Source organism: Chamaea fasciata, unplaced genomic scaffold, assembly GCF_029207755.1.
Source record: "Chamaea fasciata isolate MVZ Bird 193981 ecotype frontalis unplaced genomic scaffold, bChaFas1.0.hap1 SCAF_7, whole genome shotgun sequence".
In the NCBI taxonomy this organism is placed as follows: Eukaryota; Metazoa; Chordata; class Aves; order Passeriformes; family Sylviidae; genus Chamaea; species Chamaea fasciata.
In genome coordinates, this window is record NW_027094092.1 from 16,096,216 (window position 1) to 16,115,570 (window position 19,355).

A 19,355-nucleotide genomic window follows, 5' to 3' on the forward strand; every position below is an offset into this window, starting at 1 on the left:
TCCTCTCTGGAAGCACGTGTGCTGCCTGTAGCCCAGGGCTCTAATGAGAGCAAACACAATTAAAATATAGAGCCCAGGGTAAGCGATTAGAGCTTGGCCACATTGACAGTGAGATGTGAAATGGAGCGGGAGGGAGCCGCTGGCAGAGAGGGCTCTGTGCCAGCCAGCCCCTCCCATACAGCCTTCTCCTTCACTTCTTTGCAAGTCTGCCTGCTGAAAGGGGAGAGATTGGAGGGGTCAAGGGCGTTTTGAGAAGAGGAATCACTTGGCTGCACGTGACAAAAACCAAGAGCTGTTTTGTGCTGGCTCCTCCCTGGCCAGGCAGAGTGAGCTGAAGGGTTTGCTCAGTTCCAGGAAAACCCCATCATCAGCTAACACCCCTTTTTGGCTATTTTCACTCCTGTCACAGGGCTGAGGAGCGGTGAGGTCGGCTCCTGGGCTTGCAACAGGGCTGGTGCCCTCGTTGCTGGTGGCAGTGCTGCCACCAGGCTGGGGCCACACCGGCTTGGAAACTTTCCGTGAGCTCAGCCTGTGCACGTGGCAACGCTGACACAGCCTGTGGGAAGGCTTCAAATTTAAAGCAGGATGGTTTACAGCATTGCTTTCCCCATGGCAAAGCTCTTATTCTAGCATGAACACTTCCTCATAGCCAAATTCCTTTCGCGTCACTGGGACAGGTGTGCCCGGAGCCATGATGCGCGGTGAGCAGGTCTGCAGCCCCGGTGCCTGGGCTGGCAGGTATGTGCCTGCTGCTGGCCCAGCCTCCTGCCCTGCGTTCCAGTGGGTCCCGGCTCAGGCAGCCAACTCCACCTCACTCTGCCTGCACTCTGCCCATGCTCTGCCCATCCCAAGGTACTCCTTGCATGGGGATCTCCCCGGGGAGGAGGAAACCACGTCTGCACTTCCCTTCTCTGAGCTTGCGAAGCCATCAAGAACCCTTTCTCTTTCTAGCAGTGTACTCTGCTGTGTTTGGGAATTGCTGTCATCCCTGCCACATCATTGCTGGGACAATGAGGTGCAGGTCAAATGACTTGTCCAGGGCCACCTGGGACTTCTGTGTCATTGGACACCCAGAGCATCGCTCAGGTATTTTAGAGGTGCCAGGCTGCAGCTTTGGAGTGAAGAGCAGACAGGACAGCACAGGCGAGCAGGCACCCACCCAGCACAGAATTAGGAGTGTCAGTATTTTTTGCCTGCCACAGGCTGTGTCACATTAATCTAACATTGACCCTGGTTTAAAAAAACCCTTTAGGCCAACCCTGAAGAATGAACTGAGCCACCACTTTGGGAACGATGGGGACAGCCCTGCTGCAGTCTGGCACAGGAGACATAGTCTCAGTGGGCAGTCTGCTGTGAGCATCGAGCATCCATGCTCCTGGAAAAGGGGCTGGGAAAACCCTGACTCTCGCTCCCACCCTGTGCTGACTGGGTTCCCAAATCCAGACTTAGCAACAAGTATCCTTCCCAGCATCAGTCTCCCCTCCCTGCTGCACAGGGTCCGGTCAAGCCACCGCATGTGGCAGGGGCATGCTGTGGGCTAGGTGGGAGCCCACCAGGCACGCAGCTGAAGGTGCAGAAGGGATGGTGGCTGCACTGCACAGCCAAAACAGGAAAGTCTGCTTTGCCAGCTCAGGAACCGGGTGGCCCCAGCTGCTCTGCCAGCCCCACCTTGCCACTGACCCAAGCAGTGTTCATGCAGGTGAAAAGTCAGCAGGGAACTCCCTGCTGGATCAGGAAGCAAAAGCCGCCCTCCTGCCTGCAAGAAGCTGGAGGGCATTGCTGCCCAGCTCCATGCACTGGGAAATTCGCTTCTCCAAGTTATCCCTGCAGTGATGCTGGGCTGGTCTGTGTGGCTGCAGGCATTTAGCACAAAGGAATGGACACTTTCAAGGTGATGGGCGCATGACTGCATCTGTCCCTGGTGAGCTCTGCATTTGGGAAGCCCAGCTCGTTGGCCCACAGGGCATGCACTGTGTGAGGGCCTGCAAAGTGTCTGTGTGGATGAACAGGAACGCTCTGCTGCAACACAGCAGGGAGGACAGACAGGACGAAGGGATACTGCTTGGGTGGTTTCATCCTCCAGCACCAACAGAAGCACCAGGCACACAGCCAGGAGCAATTTCATAGGCTTCCATTGCATGAAATTTATGCTTGTAAACTTCTTCCCTTGCTGCCAATTCAGCAAAGTCTGCCCAAAGCCTGCCTTATCGCCACGCAAATTTGGGGTGGTGTCAGAAGCAGGGAGCAGTACTGCAAAACTCGCAGTGTCTAATAGCTGATGTAGTTATGGGAGGAGATGCCCCAGAAACCTGACCTGTCCCAGCTCTGCCCCACCACCCTGACTCACCAGTCCTTCCAGATTTTCACATGGCCACCAAGGCATTGCCATAGCTGGTGCCTAGCCACAGAAGAAGGGCTAGGGCTGCCCCTCGGCCACCCAAAAAACAGCCACACTCACAAGGGTCTTGCACTCCTGCTGCTCAGAGAAGCACCATCTCCAGGAGCAGGAGATGCAGGAATGATGCTGCAGCAAAGCTCTGGGGGAGCTTTTGCTCTAAACTGGGAGTCCCAAGGGATGCACAAGAGAAATGCATTATGGGGATGGGGGAGTAGGGAATATTAAAATACTCCAGGGAAAGGGGATCTGCATATGCACACTAAAAGCTGAGCATATAAGTAGCCTTTTCAACAGGTTGTTTGCTGGAGACAGCTAAAAGAGAAGAGATTCAGATCTTAGGAAGAAATTCTTTACTCAGAGGGTAATGAGGCACTGGAACATGTTGCCCAGAGAAGTTGTGGCCTCATCCCTGGAAGAGTTGAAGGCCAGGTTGGATGGGGCCCTGAGTGAGCTGATCTGATGCCTGGCATTCCTGCCCATGGTGGAATGGGTTGGAACTAGATGATCTTTAGGACCCTTCCAACCAAAATCATTCCATGATTCTATCATTTCAGTGAGACCAAGCTGCACAGGACCCTGGTGGCTTCCCACATTTTGAGAGGAGATTTGGTGATCCTGGTGATAGCTTGGTGTCATGCAGGGGGACAACTGCTCGGCCTTAGGGCAGATGAGTTTGGTCTGCACTGGCAGGATCCAGGCTGGGCAGGGGGCAGCAGTGGCCCTTGTTCCAGCAGCAGGGCAAGGGAAAAGCTGCAGGATGGTCCTGTGTCAGCCTCCCTCCCCTCATCCTCTCCCCCTCCACCACATCCCTGACAGTCACACTATTGGACAGAAAAGGGATGCTGAACTATCCTGGCACCATGAGCCCCTACAGGGCTGAGTGTCACACAGCCTACCCAGGAAAGTAAAATCCTAGCCCCAAAATCAACCCTGCTCAGGACAGCATGTGAGACATAGCTTTCAGAAAAGAAGGAAAAAGAGATCCAAAACCATTACAGTAAAATTGCAAACGCGCTGCACCCAGCCACGCTCTGCACCTGCCTTTGGTCCCTGCATCCCTCCATATGCTGTGAGTCACTCTGGACCAGGTACCACTACTTTTTTCGGTCAAAAATACAACCATTCAGGGGCTGGGAAATGAGAGGACTAGAGGCACGCTACAAGTACTCCAGCTGCAGAAGTAAGGCATCACGGCTTGTGGACAGCGATCAGCCACTAAGCACAAGCGCCGAGGGGGCTCCTGAAGAGGGAAGAGCGCCGAGTCCCCTCCGCCAGGTGACCGCAGCTGTGTCCGAAGCCAGGCCCAGGTGACCACGGTCCTGTGCAATGCCGGCTGGGAAATGCAGTCTGGCCCGGGCACGACGCCAGCCAGCTGGCTGCCTACAAATCCCAGCAGGCCGGGGAGCGGAGCTGCACCCCATCCCGGCTCCTGCCTGCTTCCTGCAGCGCGGGCAGGGGGAAATATAAACAGCAACGCCTTGGGCAGGGTGGAGATGCTGCCGCTGGACAGGCTGTGCCGGGGAGCAGAGGCAGCGCTCGGGGTGAGTTTGCGCTTTTCTGTGTAGCAGAGCCCTGTCTGTGTGCAGGGGATAACATCTGCTCCCTGCCAGGCAGCCGTAGAAAGAGCTGCGGGAACCAGCAGCACCCGCCTGGAATGTTTTCCTGGGGTCTCGCAGCGAGGCGTGTGGCGGTGCAGATCCGTGTGTCTGTATGCGAACAGCAGTGCGGGTTATTAAGGCAGGGAGACGGAAAGGAGAAGTCGGGCTTGGTTTGCCGTGTTTGGAAGAGCGAAGCAGAAATTAGAGGTGGATTCTCCCACCAGGAAGGGCTGCTCAGCTTCGTTGCCTCCTTGCATTTAATTTTGACTTTCAGAGAATACTTGGCTGAGATTATGTCAGAGGAAAGCTTCTGCCTGCGCAGCTGGGCTGGTGTTTGCCACCCTCGCATGGAGGAGACCCCTTCCCAGCGTGGGGCATGGGGTGGAGCAAGCAGAGGGATGCTCAGCATCTCCTGGCTTTCCAGGCAACCCTGGCTGGGGGAGTAGCCCTGCTGCAGGACTTTGTACTCCCCGACTGCCCATGTAAGCACTGAGCCCCCCATGGCAAGGCTGTGGCTCTCACGGCTGGCATCCGCCAAATGTGTTGCCTACTGGCCCAGGCAACATTCTGCAGTCCCTGAACAATAAACGTTAATTAAATAAAACTGGGACAAAAGACAGGTCTTAGTGGAGACCCTGACTTGTCCTTTACATTGCATGTTGGCTTTGCTCTTTGCTTGCACAGCCCCCCTGTACAGTAATCAGGTAGGGCCTGACTGGCACACGGGGCTGTGGAGGGGCAGACCAACCCTATCACAGGGGTCTCAGCCTTTATCCAAGCCTTCACCACACACTTCTACTTACTTTGGCGTTTTACAGCTGCACATGAGCTGCTGATGCAGTGAACCCTTTCATTTGTAGATACAAATTCACTTTTCGAGCAAAAGTGGCAAAAAGGGCAACAAGGTTGTGAACTAGAATCCTGCTTATAAGATCTAACCTACTTTGGCTTTTAAAGACAGCCTTATTTTGCTTGGTAAAGAGCTCCACAGCAGCTTTCAGAAGTTCCACACAGAGAATAATTCTCTTTGAGAAAAATGAAAGTAAAAATAAAGCAGTGATCTCTGTTTGAAAAGCCACTTTTCCATCACATTTAATTGGAACTATTAGAACAGTTTTTATTGGAGCAAAGATGCTGTCAGCAGAAACAGGTTAATTTGGGCTGCTGTACTTGGTGTGTAGGATGTTTCCTGTCTCCTTTCCACTCTTCCCCCTCTCTAGATTGACTGTAGATTGACTATGTTGTAATCTGTCAATTTAATATATTTTCTCTTAAAGGCTAAGAGTTGAAGATGGCAGAGCCGGAAAGCACAGTCATAAACACCAATGTAGAACAGGTAAATGTTTTGTTCATTACAAAACACACATCCTGTATTTCCAAACCAAGTTTTGAAATGCCACCACTGAAGAGAACACACCACAGCCCAGAACGGTGGTGGCCTGAATTGCTCATGCCTGGGTTTCAGCAGAAGTGGCTGTCCCAGGGCTGCTGGGCATCTGGTCCCAGTGAAATCCATGTGATTTCCAGTTACATGGACTGGGTGGGTACATTTGCTCACACTTAAATTTTGGAGCAGCCAGGGAGAAAGCAGCAGCTTCTCTAAATACACAGAGACTTTATTTGACTGTCCAGAACAGACACAAATGAAGGGTAATACCACCAGTATGTGCAGAAATACTCAGCAGAAACAGGTAACTGTGGCTGTGCTGTGCCCACAAACAATAAAATTATGATGCAATCCCCTCTGTGTGAGCTGTCCTTGGAGCATGTGGCACTTATCACATAGATTAGGGTTTCACAACTGCCAGCCCCATCGTTGGTGGCCTGAAGATGAAGACTGGGTGTGGTACCTTCGGCATGAGGAACCGTGACACAGGTGACACCTCCAGCACCCAACCCTACCACTCTGGTTGGTGCCCCCTGCTCACCCTACTTCCACGAGCTCTTTCTCTGCTGTCCCCTGACTCCTCTTTCCTCCCTGTCCTGCAGAAAGACCCCAGCAAAGCACTGGTCATTGCTGTGACCACCAGAGCCATCTTCAACCTGGAGGAGGAGCACAAGCTCTACCTGGAGAAGGGCAAGGAGGAGTACACAAGGCACCAGCAGGCCAACAAGGACAAGCCCCTGCCACCAGGCACAGCCTTTGCCTTTATCCAGGTGAGCCCCACACCTGGCTAGGGGCACATGCAGACACTCACAGGATGGGGTGAAAGCTCAGCTTTCCCAGCTTGAAGTCTCAACTCCCATCACAGGGTGTAGTTATGCCTGTCCTGATCTCTTGACCTCATTGCTGGGCATTGAGACCCATGCTCCTGACCAGTCCATCTCCCCCACAGCTTTTCCAAGACGGTTGCTCTGTCTGGCTCTCCATAACATGCCAGCCTTGCCACAGTTGACAGATGCAGCACAAACCACTAACCTTAACTGCAAAAGAGCCCCTGCAAAGGTACTGCAGTCACACCTCTTTAAGAGAGTCCCATCTCCTCACAGGCAGTGCAGTATGTTAACAAGAAGATCCTGGAGAGCAACCCAGCGGAGAGGGACCTCTTTGACATCCTGGTGCTCTCCAACAACAGCCCAGAGAGCGGCGTGCGCATCATCAACAGCGTCAAGCACTACGGTAAGGGGGACCCATCCCTGGCCATGCCTGATTCCCCTGGAGGCTGCAGAGCAGATCAGGCACCACAGTGGATCATCAGTGGCAAACAGAGAGACAGGGGATATGAGGGAAAGGGGGGAAGGGGTTCTCTTGGAGCCCACCTCCCTTCAGCCATACCTTTCACACCAGAAAGCCTGGCAGCATTTTGCACATCCCAGGCATGTTCAGGCAGATCCTGAAAAAAAAGTTGTTTAAGAAAAACCACCCTAAATCCCAGAGTGCTGTCAGGAGGAATGCTCATTTAAGGCAGGGATGGAGGGAATATTTAACTGCATTCTGCAGTTTTATAGGAGCAACAACAGGTCAAGAAGATGCGGCAAGAACACAGGCAGGTTCCCCACACACCACGGGGAAATTCATTGCCCTGAGCTCTTGCAGCAAAGCACACCGAGACCCAGGGAGGGATTGAGGGGCTATGAGGAGTATGTTGCTCCATAAGACTTCACTCACATCCCTTGTCCTCAAGGCCTGGAGATCTCCAAGTTCTGCTTCGTCAGTGACGAGGATTCCACACAGTACCTGAAGTCCCACGGCGTCAAGCTGTTCCTCTCAGCTGACAGGACAGATGTCTGCAACGCCCTCCAGAGAGGTGCGTCCTCCCCTCCATCCCACGTTCCCAAACCCACCACACTCTTTCCAAGCAGCTCAGTACCAAGAAACAACACCAGAGACATTGATTTCACAGGGACAAGGGGTTGATTGATTACCAGTAGAGTCCTGAACAGTTCAGTCTCCTCTCCTGTCCTTACCAGTAGCCTGCAAATACACCAGGCTTCCTCTGATGCCCTCACAAGTCACTGAGTGCATTATGCATCATTCTGGACACAGCTCTGCCATGGGCTGGTCTTTCCCTGCCTGACATTTAAGCCTTTCTAACCAAAGATGCAATTCCATTCATCAATGAGAGTTTCAGTGATTCCCAGGACTTTGTGAGGATGCCACAGAAATTTGCTGTCTTGGTAAATGCAGAGTTACTGTGTACTTAGTGATAAATGTAAGCACATGCCTGACCTCAATCGGAGGGAGTACAGTCTCCCCAACTCCTCTAATGGGGTTGATCACCTTATTAATTCACTTGGGTATGAGCACATCAGCTGGCCACTGTCCTTCAAGGTCAGGAGCAAGCCATCAGTAGCCTGGACTTTCCTTCACTACACAGCACATTCCTGGAACCTCCTGGAGAGAATCATTGCCCTGACAAGTGTCTCCCATCTGGTAGCCTGGGTCCACATACGAGGGTGGGCAGGGAGCAGCTTGTAGGAAGAGACTGTAATTAAGCCAATTACCACAATCAATGGAGATGCCAGCCCGTATTATTCACACCACACAGTGCTAAATCTGGGCATTAAAGATTGAGGTTTGGCAGGGTGAGCAAGCACCAGGAGGAGTGCTAATCATGCCTTGACAACCACCCACGATCTCTTACCACACTTCAGTATCTCCCCAGACCTCGGTTCCTGATCAGCAGCACTTTCTCAGGGGATAACACAGCCAAGGAAAGGCTGGGCTGACTCCCCCAGAAAGCTCGCTGACTTGGAGGCCCTGGCATGGTGATGTGGGACAGGGCTGCTGCAGATGCAGAGAGGGTAGCTGGCCATGTGTGAGCTGCCCCAGGGAGGAGTGTCCCTCCTGATCCCACCTTGCTCTGTCTCACAGGGGTCTCAGCAGCGCTCGTCTTCCAGCAAGAGGTGATGGCCCCCAGCACTCCACTCCGCGTGGTGTTTGACGGGGATGCCGTGCTCTTCTCCGACGAGACTGACCAGATCTTCCAGGAGCAGGGCCTGGAGGGGGCAGTGCAGTATGAGCGGGCCATGGAGGCCATCCCCATAGGAGAGGTGAGCATGCCACCTCCCTCGCTTCCATGGGCACCCACAGGCTCTGCCATCTCTCCTGCTAGGGCTTTGGCAGGAGCAGTCAAAAAAGCAGAAATCCTTACAGATTCCCTAAACATCCATTACTTTGTCCCTAGTGTGGGCCTGATGTGGAGCCTCACTGGAAATGGATCTGTTACCTCCCATAAGTAAGCCCTAAACATCTAGGATTGTGGCTAATCCCAACACCACCTTTTGTAAGCTGTGACCTCTTGCTGTCCAAATCCCTGCAGGACTCAGACCCAGAGGCACTGCTTGCTGGGATGTACCTTGCTGGTCACTTTGGGATTAGGATGAGCACCACAAAGGCTCACCTTGCTCCCAGGGACCGCAGTGCACAGCCCCAGTCCCAGCATTGCCTGGCCCTGCAGCCCACAGGCATTGTGTGCTCTGCAGAGCCCTGAGAAAGCCTCGAAGAGGAATGAGTGGCTTGTACCGGGAGAATAGGGGTTTCCTTATTTCCCACACACTCCCCAGCTGTCTCACTGTGCTTCCAGGGTCCCCTGAAGGCTTTTGCCATGCACCTTGGGATGATGCGTAAGAAGTTTGGCCAGGAAAGATCCCCCATCCGCACTTATCTGGTGACAGCCCGCAGCGGCCGGGACATGGGCATCCGAGCCATCAAGACACTCCGGGAATGGGGTCTCCCCATCGATGAGGCTTTCTTTATGGATGGGGCTCCCAAGGGCCCCATCCTCGCCCAGATCCAGCCTCATATATTCTTTGATGATGGACTTCATAACATCCAAGGGGCTCAAAATGTGGGGGTACCCTCTGCCTGGGTCCCCTCCTGCTGCTGATGGGCTGCAGGCCGGCAGTCCTCCCTCCCAGCAACAAAAGAGACTAGGTCAGTTGGAGACAAAACTTCTGGTGAAGGAAAGATCTCCTAAGGTGCAGCAAGCCAATCTCAGGGAAGGGGGACAAGAGTATGGACTCCCATGCAAAGCTTGATGCATGTATCTGCTCCTGGTAAGAGGTCCTCTACATCTTAGGATAAAGGCAAAAGACACAACTGCTCCAGGACAAGAGGACACCTTTGCTGTGACACTGAGGACTACACCTACCTACCATGTAGGACCTGGGGACTTTTCTCAAAGAAATAAGTGAAGCTAACGCTACACACACAAGCTGAAGGAAGCAAGAAAAAAATGCTAGGCTTGATTGTGCTCAGACAGTCTCCAAGATGGAGCAACACAGGAAGGACATCAGCCTGCCGAGCTGAGTCCAGAGGAGGCCAACCAAGATGATTAAAGGGATAGAGACCTCTCCTGTGAAGAAGGGCTAAGAGAATTGGGATTGTTCCGCCTGGAAAAGAGAAGGCGTCAGGGTGACCTAATTGCAGCCTTCCAAGATCTGAAGGGAGCCTACAGGAAAGATGGCGAGGGACTATTTACAAGAGCATGTAGTGGCAGGACAAGGGGAAATGGCTTGAAACTGGACAAAGGCAGGTTTAGATCAGATATTAGAAAGAAATTCTTTACTGTGAGGATGATGAGGCACTGGAATAGGTTGCCCAGGGAAGCTGTGGATGCCCCATCCCTGGGAGTGTTAAAGGTCAGGTTGGATGGAGCTCTGAGTAACCTGGTCTAGTGAAAGGTGTCCCTGCTCACACCAGGGTGGCTGAAACTGGATGATCTTTGAGGTCTCTCCCAACCCAAACAGTTCTATGATTCTATGATTTATTCCCAGGATCTCTGCATAAAGGGAGCCCTCAAGACCCTGCTTCACCAGACACACTCATCTTTGTTTCCTGAGGAGACTGTTGTGCTATTGAGTGCTTCAGGCAGCTCCAGCTGAACTCAGAAGAGGGAGAAAGACTTCAAAACTGTAAAGGACCTACAAATATTTTAGAAATGGGTGAATGGGTTGAAGAAAGAAAGCCCACGCTATTCCTCCACATAAAAGACATTATAGCACAAGACAGCTTTCCTTAGGCATGTACACCGCTCACAGAGTGCTTTTAGGAAACAGACCTGTAGGACACTCAGCTCCTGGAGCTGCAAGACAGGGACGAGGCTACAACCCAGCGCTGAGGTCCACCCAGGAGATGGAATAGCTCCAGTGTCCCACCAGGAGAGGGCACTGGAGATGAGCTGCCTGTAGCGCAAGCCGTGGGAAGGGCCGGGCTGCAGACCAGCACTACAGGGGCTGGGGCAGGACTGAGTCCTGCAGCCAGCCTTAGGTGGATCTCGAGGGCCGTGGGTGGAGAGCATGGGTGGGGGTCTCAGGAGCAACTGCTCCTTGTTCATGGGGTACGTGGGTGTACTCGGTTCTCTGCCTGATATCGCACTACACCTCGAACAGGGATGCCTCTCCTCTGGCAGTTTGGACTCGGTTCTTAATTTTCCTGGGGAATAAGGAACCTGCAAGGTTCACCTGCAGGTTTCATTCCCCAGGGCTGGATGTGAGTTGCCACTAGAGGCCACTGTGCTGCCTGGGGACATGGCACCTCAAATCCCTGCCAGCTGTCCAGAAACACCTCGTAAAAAGACACAAACTGGCTGCTCAGGTGGCAGCGGGATTATGGATGAGGAAATAAAGATGATGCTGTCTTTGTTTGTTTTAACCTCAGTGTAATCAGAAAATTATTATTTTTTAAGGCTTCACAAGTGTTGCTCTCACCAAAGCTTTTCCCCCCCCCAATAAATAAATAAACAAGCATCCCAGTGTGAGTGCTTGTTCCTCATGCCTGTGTCTAGCAGAGTGGGAGAAAGGGTGGGATAAGTCAGTGCTCCTTTACACACATTCATTTATTTATCAGGTGTCTGGCATGTTCATCAAAATGGCTTAAATAGACAAGAAACCTTCAGTGGGCTTGGGATTAGGCCCCTGAATGTCATCTTGTATCTGTCTCCAAGATCACTCCTGCTACCTTGGGCATGGGGACTCTGCACTTCTTGCCTTAGCAAGGGCAGCTGCTGGCCCTGACATGCCACTGGCAGGAGTCCCTTTCCTGCAATCATGGCCACCATGTGGGTCCAAACTCAGGGACTGCTAGGGCAGGGCAAGAATATCCATGTGCACAGATTTGATCAGAAGCCACCTCCAAAGAGGCAAAGCCTGGCAGGATCCTGGCACCAGCCGTCTGGCCCCTGGCCCTTTTGCTCAGTGCAGATGCTGAAATTAGATGTTTCGAGGTAGCAACATCAACAACATCAGCCACTCATCATTCGCTAATAATGCTAAGCAGCCGTCAGCTGAGCAAACATTAATTACGGGATGCTCCAAACATGCTCAGTAAGCAGGTGCAGATATTCGTCCCACTTTTGTGCAGGTCAGATACCACCAGGCTCAGTGCAGTGAGCCAAGCCCCCACCTCCAGCCCTGCCTGCCACACACAGTCAGCTGCTTCCATGGCAACTGGTGCTGGGGACACGGACCCAGTGCTGGAGATGATGGCAGTCCTGGGCATCTTCCACCACCCTGACCCATGGCATTTGCCGATGCCTGGACGGGGCCAGCAGGAGCTTGGTCACTGCCTTGGGCGAGAGGAAATTAGCTGACTCAAGGGTCGTGGAGACAGGCCCACGTGAGCCGCTGCGGTGTGTGGGATGCTGAGGCAGAGGGAAAGCGCCACATGCCTTCCTCCAGCACTGTCAGCACAGTGGGGGATGACAGAGCAAAATGTGCACAAAATAGGAAAAAAGGAAGGAAACTCGGGGCTTGTGGGGTTGCATCATATAGGGCCAAGTACAGCTGCTTCAGCCCATAGTTCAGTCTTGTCACATCAAAACTGCTATTATTGCCCTGCTCCAATGATGTGCCATCAAAAACACCCTCTGTCAAGGGCTGCTGCAGCTTCCTGCCCTGCTGCAAGGACAAACTTGCTGTTTCTGTCTTAGAGGCATGTGTAATAAGTTCATTTATGCTTGAGATGCTCCTCAGGTTTTGGCTTTCTGAGGCATCTTAAGCTCCCTCCTTCAAGGGATTGCTGATGACCAGGGTCTTGTGCCGCTGCTGCAACCTGAAGAGGGTTTAGCTGCTGGGGCTGATCATAGCATGCTTCTCTGATGCCCATTTCAGGTTTTGCTGGCCAGGGCCAGGCAGGAGCAGAGCACACTGCTGTGTCACCACCCAGCCCTGCTGGGTTTTGTACCTTTACACTCCAGGAAAAGAAGTGCAAAGGGGACTCTGAGGACCTGCACTTGATTCTGACCATTGCTTTCCAACAACCCCCCACAACCCCAGCCAAAGCTTCCTGGTGTCTGAGTTTCCCTTTGAGACACCCTCCCAGGTCCAGAAAAAGAAGTGGGCCCCTACTCTTCTCAGCCACAGGCAGGCCAGCTGCCTCCTCTGCAGGGCTGAGTTCTGCCAGCGATGCCAAACAAATGGCCCTTGTTTCAGGGTGGGGCGCGTGACCCCAGAGATCAGAGGCTACAGCTGGTTGGCCTCGAGAAGCTGTGGGAGAGACCTTTGCCCAGGACCATGCCCTTAATCCCTCCCTCACTGCACCAGTCAGTTTCAGGTTGCAATGCTTAAAACAAAACGACTCAGTACTAAGCAAGAGAAAGGGTTTTATGAAATGGTGGTACTGCTGGGAGGGAAGATTGGTGGGTATTTATCTGCGAATAGAGATCTGCGGTGTCTGTGTCTGAGCTGTTCAGCTTCATTGACTCCTGGCTGCAGAGGGAGAGGATGCTGGAGGCTGCAGGACCTGGGCGCAGCTGCAGTGTCTGCCAAGGATGCTCCCACACCTCTCTAACCTACAAGCACCTTTGGTCATGAGCACTGAGCAAGGCATCTTTACATTTTTGACCATAACCCTAACCCTAAGTCACCCTGGTGGCAGTGTACCTTGAGAAACACTCAGGAGTTCTCAGCCAGAGAGGCCGAGATGCCACATCCAACGCTGCAAAAAATTATTAACAGGCTGTTCTGCATGTAGAAGGTCAGAGAGAGGGTATGCAAAGTCAAAGACTGTGTTTGCCAATGTGCTTAAAACTGGTTTCAAGATCTTAACCCCAGAGAGTCACACTGAAAATAGTGGCTGTGGTAACAAGTGAAGATGGAGTTTAGCAGAAAGGTGACAATAAATTAGAATTCAGAGCCTTTGTGGAAATATTGACACGGCAGAAACTGCCCCAGGAGGTCCAGACTAACTCACCAAATCACCAGTGAGAGCTGGTTCCTCCCATTCCAGGAAAACACATTGCAACTTTTAAGCTGATCCATGGGTTGCAATGGGTTGTTGACCTCATCTTTCGGAGCCCACACTCGTCTCAGGATCAGAAGTGTCAATTGCTTCAGTGTTTTGTTACATGCGAGAGACATGATTGTACAAATGATGGTCGTCTTAGGGCAGCATCTGCTCGAAACTAAAGGAAATAATTAAATGACATCTAGTGCTGGCAAAGGAAATTAAATATGTGCTTGGATGCGGCTGGAGGCACTTCTCTGCATCATGATGGAAAGCCCACCAGCATGCCAATACCCCCCATCCCAAGCCAGGCTTACATGGGGGACAGAAGCAGGAATTGCTCAAGGTAGTGACAAGGTGAGTTGGGTCCCCGTGTTCCCCATCACATCCTGGCGTGGGTGGGGATGAATCAATACCATCATTGCCAGTTACCACCCCATCCCGTCAGCCACAGGTCACGCTGCCTTGCTGCCAGCGTCTGCCAGGATTGTTGTTGACTGTCCCTGGCAATTTCAGCCTGCTGCAAAATACCTCAGGTGAGGCAAACAACATGAGATCCCTGCCCTGAGGAGCAGACAGGGCCTGCAGCTGGGGAGAGACAGGTCCCTCCTCCCCAAGGTGGGTGCCAGGTGTGTCACTAGCTGTGGGGGAGGATGGGCCAGGGGATGACGAAGAACATCCAACACTGAGTAGGGTCAGGAACGGACAGGTGGTGTGGGTGGTAAGGATTTGGGCAAGCCCATGAAGTGTGTGGGACACAGGGACAGGCAATGTCAAGCTTGGCAGCAGCCCACTGAGGCAAGGAAGTGTGTAAGTAAACCCTAGTGGAGGCACCAGAGCAGCTCAGAATCTTAAAGACCGTAATTATATTTCAGTTATTAAATCCTTTCTGGGTTTTGTTTTTAAATAGCTAGGGAAAAGATGGAAGAGCAAGATGTGATGAAAACACTCCATGTTTGAAGGCTGTTGCAAATGATGAGGATGGAGTCATGCTCAGGGCTCCTGCCTGTTATGACATCCAGTTGTGTCACATGGCCACCAGTGAGCCACTCTCACCTGCTGGCAGGATCACAGTTTGCAGTGTGAGGGACACCAAGGGAAAAAATACCACTCAGCCTTGACCTTTTGTGATTCCACTTAGCATTTCCCCAAGGTCACTTCAGCCCGTGATGGCAGCCAGAACATGTTTAAGCAGGCTGCTGGCTGGCTGTGCCTCCAAACCAGCGCCAGCCAGCCGGCGTGAATGGACTGGGGATTGGCACGACCCATGATGCCGAGGACACCTTTCCCAGTGCCCACAGCACTGGGACACAATGGCCAGGGCCTGCATGAGTCACTTTGTTGTGCTTAGTGCAACCTCTCCTTTGCTCCCAGGTTTCGCACCACTCGGAGCTGCTACCAAACCACCTTTTAGTCTTGCTTTTGTGGGTGTTACCCTGGAAAAGGGTGTAGTTTGGGACGTGCCAGTGCCACTGCAAAACGCACCCTCACCTTGTGAATTGTACATCAGTTTAGGAAACGGTGTAGGGAGTGGGTGAAATCCTGGCGCTGTGCCGGGAAAAAGTTACCTCTGCTTCACTCAGGATCTCAGGGATGGTGAATCAGGCTCCACTAATGAGCTGCATCCAGCACCTTCACACAGGCACCAGCACCAGCAGAGGCAGCGTGTTTGAAACCAGACTTGCCCAGGCTTGCACACCCCTAGGCTCTGCTCAGCTCAGATGGGAGAAGAGTTTTTTCTCTTTTAGCAACAAGCTTCAAAATCAGAAATGCATTTTCTGGATTGCATTTGAAATGCAATTGAAGGTGCCCTCTAAAAATCCCACCCACAGTTGAGCAAAAAAATAATCTGCATCTCTGAACTGAAGCTTTCCTTTCCCTCTAGGTCATTGCAGTTCATGACATTAGTACTGCTGTGATAAATAAATTTAGGGAAAAAACACTGAGGAAAGCGTGAAGGCAAACACACAGCTGTGTCGAAGAACAGCCATGTCTAAGAACCCTGGCAGAGGTCTGCCAAACTGCAAATGGGAGACCTAGAGCCCCCCAAAATAAGGCATTTGAAACTGAACGTGAGCCAGTGTGCCCCAGTGGCCAAGGAAACCAGTGGCATCCTGGCCTGTACCAAAAATATTGTGGTCAGCAGGGCTAGGGCAGTGATTGTCCCTCTGTACTGGGTGCTGGTGAGGCTGCACCTCAAGTCCTGTGTCCAGTTCTGGGTCCCTCACTACAAGAAAGTCATTGAGGTGCTAGAGCATGTCCAGAGGGCAACAGAGGTGGTGAAGGGCCTGGAGCACAAGTCCTGTGAGGAGAGGCTGAGGGTGCTGGGGGTGTTTAGCCTGGAGAAAAGGAGGCTCAGGAGAGACCTCATCGCTCTCTGCAACTGCCCGAAGGGGGACTGCAGTGAGGTGGGGGCTCGTTTTTTCAGGTAACAGATGACAGGATGAGAGAAAATGGCCTCAAGTTGTGCCAGGAGAGCTTTAGACCAGATATTGGAAAAATTTATTCCCTGAAAAGCTAATCAGGCATTGGAACAGACAGGCCAGGAAAATGGTGGAATCACCATTGCCGAAGGCATTTAAAAGCCATGCAAATGTGGCACTTAGGGACATGGTTCAGTGGTGGACTTGGCAGTCCTGGGTTTATGGTTGGACTCAATGATCCTGCAGGTCTTTTCCAACCTAAAGGATTCTATGTTTATAAACTAGCTGCATCAGGTCTCTCCTTGTGTGGCAAAGGGCAGATGTGACAGCCAGGTGTCACTTGCAGAGGAGACCCCAATCTCCCAGAGCTGGGGTGCTCTTCCCAACTGGATCTATTGGAGCTGAGTCATTTGACCCCACCTTGGGAATCCTCTCAAGCAGGCACCGAGGTTGCGAAAGCATGGCCGGGCCCCAGGGGCGTGTCACCACACACCCACAGTTGTGGCTGCAGGGGACAATGCGCTGGTTCACCCCTTGGAGCCACAGGGGATGCAGGGGGCTAGGGAGACAGAGCAGCGAGGAAAGGGGTTCATCCACTGTGAAAAAAAAACAGGAGTGAGAAGGGATAGATCCCCCCATTGTGTCTCACACATTCTCTAGATGCCTCAGCCATGGCACGCCCTGTTTGCTCCACAAACAAGGAAAAATGTGTCAAAAAACCCTAAGCCCAGGCTCGTGCCACTCTATCTTTTTAAGATAATATGGTGCAACTTTCACTGTCCCAGCCTATAAATACCCAGACGTGCTCCCAGCTCCTGGTTAAACATACCTACTGTACCTCTCAAGGCTTTAACATCAAAGCAAACATTCCACAGAGGTGCTGAGGGAGCCTGAATGCAGAAATCATGTCTCCTTCCGAAGCCACCTGCCCCCCAGCATGCAGGTGCTGCAGTGTCAGCTCTTAAACTACTGGTGCCAAGGGATAGAGACAGATTAAAATCTCAGGGGATAAGACCCCCAGTCCCTTCCCATCCTGCAAGCACCCAGGAGAGGATCACTATTGGAGTATTCCCTGACACAGCCCCATTCTTCCTTTTTCCCAAAAACCATTGGAAACATGGGACATGTAAGTCACTTAGAACAGCTCTAGAAGCAGCAACCGTCTTGCAGTGGTATGACCGCAGTCCCAGATGAGGACGCAAGCCTTGCTACCATGAAGCTCAAGCAAAGGCTCATTCATAACAGCAAAGCTTGCCTTCAATCCCTTGGAGTCGTAAAACCCCAGACACAGCCTGGGTCCAGAGTTCTTTACTCTGCTGAAGCACTTTGCTGTGCACTGTGTGATGGTACGTGACTAGTATGGCATGCTGTACTCACCAGCCCATCCCTGCACACTGGAGCCCACTCCATAGCCACGGGATTCTAGCAGACTGGCCAGACTGGAAACGCTCGAGGAGGAGCTCCCACAGGTGCCCCAGCCTGGGGGCCAAGGTGCAGGTTGCCTGGCCAGCTACAGTTTCCCAGCCACTTCAAAGAGAAGGGAGGAGGGCTGGTACTTCACTTGCTCTGCTACAGCCTCCAGGAAAGCCTGTAAGGGACGTAGAGGAGGCCTGGGCCTGGCGTCAGGACTGTCCTTTTTGTCTGCAAAGCACATTTAAAAAGGGGTTTAGAGCCATTTGGGAGGGTGGGGTTGCTTGGATGGGGCCACGGTCGGGCTGGTTTACGTCTGACCCACTCCTGCCTGCGAGCATTCAGGGGGACAAGAGGAGGAGATCCGTGAGCTGGTGCCCGCAGCAGCAGCAGCAGTAGCGATGCCTCTGGGCTCAGGCTACCGGTGCCGCAGACCCACTATGCCTTGGCCCCTTGCCTGAATGAGCCACACGCGATTTTGCTGAGTCACGCAGTGCCTCGGGGCCGGGAGGGAAATGGGTTTTGCTGACTCATGGTCAGTGGCACTCAGCTTGACCACACACCCGCAGGGGCAGGAGGGAAACAGGTGCTGGCCAAAATAACGGGACCCACCAGGTCCAGCCAATGCCTCCAGAATCCAGTCCAATCGCTCCAGAAAACCCCATCCCAATGGCAGCTATGTCCCACAGGAAGGCAGCGGGTTTCCTGAAGCCCCTCAGCTTGACCAAGATGTGGCAATTTGGAGAACTCGTGGGACAAGATACAGCCCAGGGCAGAAACACCCTCTAAAAATACTTGGGATGGATCCCAGTCAGGGGGGTAGCATGCATGGACCCAGGGCAGCAGGATTCTGTGCAAGGCCATGGCTGGATGGAAGAGGCTCAGGGACAGAGTGTGGGAAGGAGATGGTGCAAGTGAGGTTTCAGTGACACGACCCAGCAATTTTACAGAAGTTGCAGGAACACAAGTGTGACGGGAGAGGGACAGGAACCCTATCGCAAAGCTAGGGGCCCCCCACTCCAGCAGTGTCCAGCTTGTCCCACAGACTGCTGCTTTCCCATTCCCATAACTGGGCACAAGAATGAGCAGGAAACAAGCCCCCCCCCCAGCCCTCAGGACTTGGAAGGGAAAATGTCTCTAAATCCGATTTTATTTTCATTGTTTTTCCAGCAGGTCTCGTGGCTCTGTAGGAGCTCTGTGGGGCAAACTGGGCAGAGATTAGCTGTGGCCTTCTGAGCTGGGGTGGCATGACATCTCTGAACGCTGTTGTGACACTGGTGGTGGTGAAGAGCCCATCCCGGTACTCCTCGATGCTCAGTCTGCATTTTGAGGAAGGGGCAGACCTCAGGCACTGCTGGTGGCCGGTGCCCCCCGGGCTCTGCCCTGCACCAGCATCGTTCTCGACGGCTGCAGGTGGCCCAGTACCACAACAATGCATTTTGAGGGATGGCAGATATAGCTTGGCATCCCCCCCCCGGGGCCCCCACCACGCCTCCCAAAAAAGCTGTGGCCTAGAATATGCCCACCTTCCCCAGAAACGCCCAGCTCGGAGGGATTGGAGGGACGAATCCCCCAAACTGGAGGTGTCCTGGGGTCAGGCAGAAACACGGGGCTGGGGGGCTGCCACGGGCCCCCTGGGCAGGGGTGCACAATGAAACCCCCGCGGTGACAGCGGCGGGGTGGCCGAGGTCCGTGAGCAGCCGAGCCCTGCGAGGAACTCGGGGTCTGCTGCCCGGGGCTGTGCGTGTGTCCTGTGTCCCCCCCGCTCCACTCCCCTGGGAGAAAAAACGCAAGATAACCTGGAAAGAACAGAAAAAAAAAATAATAAAAAAACGCCCAAAAAACCACACACGCACAAA

At 52.9% G+C, this 19,355-nt stretch overlaps 2 protein-coding genes across 2 annotated transcripts in view; one reads left to right on the forward strand and one right to left on the reverse strand.

Annotated features, from left to right (window-relative positions):
• The window catches only part of TNNI2 (troponin I2, fast skeletal type), a 176,067-nt gene that overhangs the window by 17,962 nt on the left and 138,750 nt on the right, over positions 1-19,355 (reverse strand). The gene's annotated exons all lie outside the window — the stretch shown is intronic.
• LOC136292260 (cytosolic 5'-nucleotidase 1A-like) lies at positions 3,855-10,307 on the forward strand. The gene is made up of 7 exons (XM_066187713.1): positions 3,855-3,939; positions 5,274-5,332; positions 5,986-6,153; positions 6,487-6,616; positions 7,122-7,244; positions 8,312-8,490; positions 9,024-10,307. The coding sequence occupies exons 2-7, from the start codon at positions 5,288-5,290 to the stop codon at positions 9,324-9,326; spliced, it is 948 nt and encodes a 315-aa protein (XP_066043810.1). The 5' UTR covers positions 3,855-3,939; positions 5,274-5,287; the 3' UTR covers positions 9,327-10,307.

Excerpts from the sequence above, each read along its gene's own strand:
- LOC136292260 (XM_066187713.1), top strand. The coding sequence starts at position 5,288 with ATGGCAGAGCCGGAAAGCACAGTCATAAACACCAATGTAGAACAG. Across the intron at positions 5,333-5,985 it reads TAAACACCAATGTAGAACAG|AAAGACCCCAGCAAAGCACT; the intron begins GTAAATGTTTTG and ends CCTGTCCTGCAG. Across the intron at positions 7,245-8,311 it reads CTGCAACGCCCTCCAGAGAG|GGGTCTCAGCAGCGCTCGTC; the intron begins GTGCGTCCTCCC and ends TCTGTCTCACAG.